The sequence below is a fragment of the Poeciliopsis prolifica genome, unplaced genomic scaffold (genome assembly GCF_027474105.1).
Source record: "Poeciliopsis prolifica strain line A6 unplaced genomic scaffold, Auburn_PproV2 SCAFFOLD155, whole genome shotgun sequence".
In the NCBI taxonomy this organism is placed as follows: domain Eukaryota; kingdom Metazoa; phylum Chordata; class Actinopteri; order Cyprinodontiformes; family Poeciliidae; genus Poeciliopsis; species Poeciliopsis prolifica.
The window spans coordinates 17,501-25,000 of record NW_026562530.1 but is presented as its reverse complement, the minus strand read 5'-3'; the positions used below and the strand labels follow the sequence as shown (position 1 = coordinate 25,000).

The 7,500-nt window shown below is 47.3% G+C and overlaps 1 protein-coding gene across 1 annotated transcript in view; it reads left to right on the top strand.

The window, feature by feature from the left end:
* LOC129356072 (SH3 and multiple ankyrin repeat domains protein 2-like) overlaps positions 1-7,500 on the top strand; it is a gene marked incomplete at its 3' end in the record, with an annotated part of 128,318 nt that overhangs the window by 103,670 nt on the left and 17,148 nt on the right. Inside the window, 2 exon segments of the mRNA XM_055025686.1 lie at positions 3,815-3,893; positions 7,490-7,500. The exon segment at positions 7,490-7,500 is cut by the window's right edge and continues 130 nt beyond it. Coding sequence (XP_054881661.1) covers positions 3,815-3,893; positions 7,490-7,500 — 90 coding nt within the window.

Sequence of the window (7,500 nt, the reverse complement as noted above, 5' to 3'; positions counted from 1 at the left end):
TGTTGGAAGTAGGAAAACGGGACTAATTTCATTTTCAGCGTTGCAGGAAGCGAGTTTTTCCATGAACTCTCTCTCACAGAGCGTTTGATGCTTATGGATGCAGGAACTCTTCTGGTTTGCAGAATGTTGCTGCGCTGCTGGCTGGGCTCCAGATGTGAACCCCCATCAGTGCTGCATTAGTTCCCTGACGGTCCAGGATAAAACGCTGATGATGGCGGCGTTGCTCAGTCACCAGGCACAAATGGATGCAGCCGGCGGGAAGGAAACCGCCACAGAGAGTACTCTGCAGAACGCCATTAATGGGTCACAATGAAAGGCTGATTTTCAGGCTTTCTTCTCATGATGTAAGGAGGGAGCCGAATAACTCACCTCCAGATCTCCGGATTCCTGATGTGGAGGGATGAAAATCTGACCCTGCAGCTCAGAGAGCCGCTAAAAATACCCTGCAGACTCCCACAGTGGAGCTCACAATGAGATGCTTCATATTTCCTCCCGTGTTGCTCGGCTCTATTTGCAGCCTGCTGCCCCTCCCCGCTTGTTGCTGAACAACATGACACGTTGGATCAGCTTTCAGGCTGCTGGCCTGATACAGAGACCAGATTTCAGATAGCACAGAGTGTGTGTGTGTGTGTGTGTGTTGTGTGTGTGTGTGTGTGTGTGTGTGTGTGTGTGTGTGTGTGTGTGTGTGGTGTGTGTGTGTGTGTGTGTGTGTGTGTGTGTGTGAGTGTGTGTGTGTGTGTGTGTGTGTGTGTGTGTGTGTGTGTGTGTGTGTGTGTGTGTGTGTGTGTGTGTGTGTGTGTGAGGGAATGCTGTGAGGTGGATCAGCATCACTGGCCTTCCTCTACACAGATTGTAGTTGCTAAGGGAACAGTTGCTAGGATGGCGGTCACCGCTCTTTCTCCTCCTTCGTTCCTCCCTCTCTTTCCTCCCTCTCTTTCCTCCCTCTCTTTCCTCCCTCTCTTTCCTCCCTCTCTTTCCTCCCTCTCTTTCCTCCGTCTCTTTCCTCCCTCTCTTTCCTCCGTCTCTTTCCTCCGTCTCTTTTCTCTCTCTCTTTCCTCCCTCTCTTTCCTCCGTCTCTTTCCTCCGTCTCTTTTCTCCCTCTCTTTCCTCCCTCTCTTTCCTCCCTCTCTTTCCTCCGTCTCTTTCCTCCGTCTCTTTCCTCCGTCTCTTTCCTCCGTCTCTTTTCTCCGTCTCTTTTCTCCCTCTCTTTCCTCCGTCTCTTTCCTCCGTCTCTTTTCTCCGTCTCTTTTCTCCGTCTCTTTTCTCCCTCTCTTTCCTCCGTCTCTTTCCTCCGTCTCTTTCCTCCGTCTCTTTTCTCCCTCTCTTTCCTCCGTCTCTTTCCTCCCTCTCTTTCCTCCCTCTCTTTCCTCCGTCTCTTTCCTCCGTCTCTTTCCTCCCTCTCTTTTCTCCCTCTCTTTCCTCCGTCTCTTTCCTCCGTCTCTCTTTCCTCCCTCTCTTTTCTCCGTCTCTTTCCTCCGTCTCTTTTCTCCGTCTCTTTCCTCCGTCTCTTTTTTCTCCGTCTCTTTTCTCCCTCTCTTTTCTCCCTCTCTTTCCTCCGTCTCTTTCCTCCCTCTCTTTCCTCCCTCTCTTTCCTCCCTCTCTTTCCTCCGTCTCTTTCCTCCCTCTCTTTCCTCCGTCTCTTTCCTCCCTCTCTTTTCTCCGTCTCTTTCTCCGTCTCTTTCCTCCGTCTCTTTCCTCCGTCTCTTTTCTCACGTGTCTGTTCGCTGTGATCCTGATATAAGATGAATGAGGCGCCTTGCATCAGTCGCCCCAAAGGTTACGGTTGCTTAACCTTTGGTTCGGACGCCTCCAGAACCAGATGCACCATTTTTCCATTTTGCGTGTGCGATCCAGAAGTTAGCATGTTAGCAGGAAGTGAACTGAGAGGACTCAGAGAAAGGATGAGAGGCGCGGCAGCGTAAAGCTGAGTCAGAGCTAACGGGGCTCCCTGAGCTGCTCTGGAGAAGCTGCTGCTTCATCACCTCATGAGGATTCCTCATAAACACAGCTGCTGCTGCAGCAGCGGAGGCTGCAGCACCACAGCTGCTGCTCACACACATCGCATGAACACACAGCCATGTTTACATCTTCCAGTGAGGCACACAAACCCATGATTACGGTTTTATCTGCTCTGTCGCTGATGATAAAAAGACTTAAAGGATTTGTTAGCAAGCAAAGATTTAAACTGAAGCTTTTGAGGATGCAAACATCCCAAAGACTCCTGAATTACAGATTACACTCTGTTGGAAGCTAATTATCAGCATTTTACAGATGCATCTCAATAAATGAAAATAAAAAATGTATTTACCTCAGTGATTTATTGGAAAAAGTCAAACTCAAAGTATAAAGATCGATTACATTCAGGGCAACAAAATTAAAATGTGGTCCTTAAGTAAATCAGGGGAAAATCTCAGATTAAAATATGTCCATGTTTGGATTCACTCCTTCTGCATGACTTACTGCAGTAATGCAGCGTGTCATGGAGGCCGACGTTGCTTCAGGTGAATAGGAATTGCTTCACGTTCCTTTCAAAGCTGCAACTTTTGCAACAATTTCCTCCTTCCACTCAACTTTCTGTTAATGTGCCTGTATGAAGTAGTTTGTGAACAGCCAGCTTGTTAATGGCTTACCGTCCTTACAGAACGTTTGTGATATCTGATGTTGAGACAGAACTGTGATCAGTTTGAAATAATCTGACATTCTGCATTAAAAGTCCATTTTTGTTCATGTCATCTCATAACTTCCTGTTTCATTAAGCGTTTAATAAGTCATAATGATCACAAGTCACTGTTAGAATTCCTGAAAACGTCTCAGTTTTACAATCGGTTTGCTAAAATAAATGAACGTTTTAAAGATTTTCTAATTTTGTTAGTAATTTTGCTCCATAACTTCCGATGGGAAGGAAGTGGATTTTAAATGGAGCCTTGGTCAGAGCCTTGGGGAACTCCAGATGTGATAGAAATGGTTTTAACTGGTGAGGATTTGAATTATAGAAGTAATAAAAAATGTTTTAAACTATTTTCAACCCTTTTTATTGTAGGATTTTCAGATTGTAGTGTCCTAGTTAAAGGCTGTAATGTAAACAAACTGATCCGCAGCTTTATTCTCAGTCATCTGCTCAGACAGGAAGACAGAGACACTTTTTAAGAAGTCGGTAAATGACTGTGCTGTCACCCACCCACTCCCACTCCGCTTATCTCTCCGCCGAGTCTGTTGCTGTGGTTTCTCATTGCGGAGCTCTCCTCCGCCGCCGCTCCACGCCGCGTCTCCTCCGCCGTCCTCCCTCCCTCCCTGCCCGCCTTCCCGTCGAGCCGCAGCCTTCCTCCCCGCCTCACCATGAGCCGCTGAGCCGCCTTCAACCTCCAGACTCATGTCGCGTCTCCTCGAAGGCGCCGCACTGCCGCACCGCCGCTCGGCTCCTCCGCAGCAGCGGCAGGAGCGGCAGCGGTAACCGCGCGGCAGATTCCGCTCCAGACGCAGCGGCTGCAGCCGTCACCGTCGTTTCCTCTTCACTTTATTTTCTTTTGGGATTATTTTTATCTTGGCTCGTCTTTTCTCCCGGACATGCTGTCGCCGGGCTGCCGGGGCCGCGGCCGCTCGGGCTGCTAGAGCCAGAGGAGGAGGAGGCGGTGGTGGTGTGGGGCGGGGGGCCCGGCCCTGCCCTGCCCCGGCCCGGCCTGGCCCGGCCCGGCCCTGCCCCGGCCGGACTAGCGCTCCTCCAGCAGCATGAACCTCCACTCGGGCAGGGCGTCCGTGGCCATGCTGCGGATGATGGCTGTGCTAACGGGCGCTCTGCGCGGCATCTGCTCCACAGTGACTGCGTGGTGGATGAGAAGACGGTGGTGCTCCAGAAGAGAGATGAGGGCTTCGGCTTCGTCCTGCGCGGGCCAAAGGTAGGAGATTCACTCCTTTATGGCTGCTTTTGTCAAGGATTCCTCTGCATGTCTGTTGGTGGCAGATTTAGTGAAATGCCAAATTCTGTTTATTCCGACTAATAACTTGCGGGCACAGCTGCTGTGTGCGTTGAAATCCAGATTATGACCCTAATTCTGTGCATGTCTGGCTGTTTGTGCATTAGAAGAGAAAAGCCTGAATGCGGCGCTGCACGTCAGCTGGACGTTTTCTGACATTAGAGCTTGTTAAACTCTGGACTCTGACATCCAGCTGCAGCAGCTGCAGCAGGTGCTGCAGCAGCATCTCTCCTGCCCTCCATGCATCTGCATGTTTGTCTGTTTCACCACAGAACGCATTCCAGAAAAAGCGCCATAAGCCTTTTTCAGTTTGTGTCCGTAAATAACTTTTGCAGCGCCGTGAATGCGCCCCGCAGAATGCGTGGCCGTGCGGTCAGGGCTGCACTTCTAAACAATTTCACCCGACAGTTACAACTTCCAGTGTTAACGACCAGCTTTAAAAGCTCATCAGGCAGTTTCACGGCCGGAAGCCGCGATGAATCGATTATTGAAATAATCGTAATCGGTTAGTCGTTAACCAAAGAGACCAACCCAATAAAGCTGCACAAAAAATACATGAACATTTTCATTGAAAACAAAAAACTCATTTATCTTTAAATCTGTTCGAAACAAAAAGTTTTATTTTCACCTGCTTTAAATTCTGCCAGTAAATCTGTTCAATTTTGAACTGGACCGGAAATGAATGAACTGTTCTGTTAATCCACAGATTAGACCAATCTGATGTTCAAATGATTTCATGTTTTCTTTTACCTGCAGAAATGATAAAAGTCACTGCAAGTTATGACAGTTGTTATGAATTACCTGAATGCATAATTAATGCTGTTATTGTTATGTTTGTTTTCTTATCTTAAAATAATTTATTTGTATGTTTTCAATTTATTTCTAACACATACTTGAGAGAGTGAATGAAAATATGCAAATGTTCCACGTTTTAAATCTGATTTATTGTCATAATAATCGATAGTGATTGATTACTGAAATAATGATCAGCTGTAATTTATGTCCCTTCATCTACATTCAACCTGAATAAAGTTCTGATCCAAATCACAAACTAATGCTTGCTAACCCAGTTAATCTTTAGTGCTTCTCATCATCTTCCGGTTAAATCAATCTTGGAACAATTGGAGCACAAGAAGGCGTCGCATGCGATGCTGCAGCAGCATCTCATGCTCGGCTGCCACGTTTCAGCTGCCATGCTTTCAAACTGCTGCTGCTCAGTCCAATGTTTACTCGTTAAACTGACTTTCTCTGTCTTTTTTGCATGCGGATGGTTTGATCTTGACCAACTTGCTGAAGTATCAGATTAACTACTTTTCAGTTTCCCTGTTTTTGTGAAGCTTTGCAGCATTATGTGCCACTGACTCTTCAGAGCAGCCAAACTAGGAATGCATGATATTATCGACATCAGCCGATGTTAGGAATTTGTATCTGTGTCAGTCTGCTAATTTAAACTGGGCTGGTATTAACAACATGAACAAGTCGTTTTATATCTGTAAAAACAGATTTTTCAGTAAAAATCTGTTTTATGTTGAAAGGGGGCGTGGTCGTGTGGTATTCGTTTGGTCATGTGACCATGTGATTGGTGGGTTTTTGACTAAAGTCAGGAAGCAATGTCAGGTCGGTTGGGAAATATAGACAATATATCAGATACCAGATTTTCAGATGGGTGGGTTCCTGAACCAGAACCACCATCCATGTCGAGGTGAAGCAGCACTCCATGACATCAGCACAGAGGAGGCCTGCTGGCATGCAGCTCCTCCGGACACGTTTGACACGTCCCTGTTTACCGTCCTCTCAGCCCCCCCTCACAGCTCCTCAGTGCTTGTTGTGATACGAGAGGCAGATCCAGGCGGGTTGAGGCTCCAGCAGGCAGTGAGACGGGCTCTAAAAATAGCTGGTTGGAGCTGCTGCTGCTGCTGCTGCTGCTGCTGCTGCAGTTTCTACGACGTTCTTGCCGTGTCATGATCTGTGTTGCGTTTCAGTACCGTGCGGCATCGGTGGATTGGTCGCCGCCTCTTCGATTCTGTGTTTTGTTGTTGCAGATGTTTGTGTTTTCTGGCTGAGGTGAGGAGGGATTTGCTCAGTAAAACCAGAGGAATGTTCCAGTCCATGTGACACACACTGACTCCCACCCTGGAGCAGCGGAGCCGGCCCCGCTCACTGGGCCGAGGCCGAACACACAAACATGCCCTGATGCTGGGCTGTCACATCCCCTCACATCCTCTTCCTCGCCCTGCATTACTACTCTCCTCTCTCTCTCACACACACACACACACACACACACACACACAGAAACATCACTACGGTGTTAAGAAGCTCCCATGAGATCTTGGGATGCGCTCGCGGTGTGTGTCTCCCAGTAAGACGGTGAGTTATAGGAAGTGTCACTTGTCACCACTGGTTTCTCCCAGCCGCAGGATTCTGTAACCTCCCCGAGAGCGGGCGAGCGAAGGGGGGAGAGGGAGGGCCGGGTCGGGGCCGGTTCCACCCGGCAGGATGGATGGAGTTACTGTACTCACATCAGGACTTCTGGTGGCTTCTTTCCTCTTCTTAAAGCCGCAGGACTGAGAGTTTTTGCTGGAGTTTTGCTTTGGAGTTTGATGAAGCTGAGGCAGATGTTGGGCGTCCAGATGTTCACAATCGAGTCGTTTAGAAAGCCGTGGCTGGTCGGCCTGAGCGCCACGTGATGCAGAAATCAGACCAACAGTTTCTCCTGGTGCTTAACAGTTAACCGGTTACTAAATTCTCTGGTTTTATTCAAACATAAACGGCTGATTACAAACTTATTTTTGTTTCATTTCATTGTTTTATTTCATTATCTCCATAATAAATATGAATAGTTCATGTAACATGCAAAAGAAATAATGAATGAAAAACAGTTCAGTAGAACTTTGGACCAATCAAATTGTCTTTCAATGACTTATCAAGGAGACAGAAGCAACAGGAAGGAGCTGCTTATGAACTGAATATCTCCATTAATGGCAGGAAATCCATCAGTGTTGGCTTCCAGATTTATCTGCACTCACTGAACGACCTTCCTGCGTCCTGCAGATCCATCCCTGCTCCGGAAAACCGTCCTGCCATCCTGCAAGCTGCAGGACGGCAGGCCTGCTGTTTGGTAGCCGTTTTACCAGAACCACCAGAGCAAAGAAAGAAAACGTTGAAGCTGTTATTCATGCAGGTCCTGAATTAAAATAACGATGCTGAAAAATTCTTGATTAAACTTTCTGTGAGGAATTCTGACCTCCTGCAAACGGGCCGATCCTGGAACCTTTAAATCAGATTCATCAGCAGAACGTTTACAGCAGCAGAGAATGAGATCTAATCTGTAAGAAGTTTAATCTCCAGTCTGCTGGATGTTAAATAAACTCAATTTATGGAAATAAAAACCTCTAATTTTATTGAAACACATTTGAAACTGAGTTAAATTACCTGGTTGTCATAGAAACAAGTGAATCTGGTCGTTTCCAGTCTTCACCATAGTTCAGGATTAGGTTGACCTCTGACCTTGACCTCAGTCCCTTTGTGC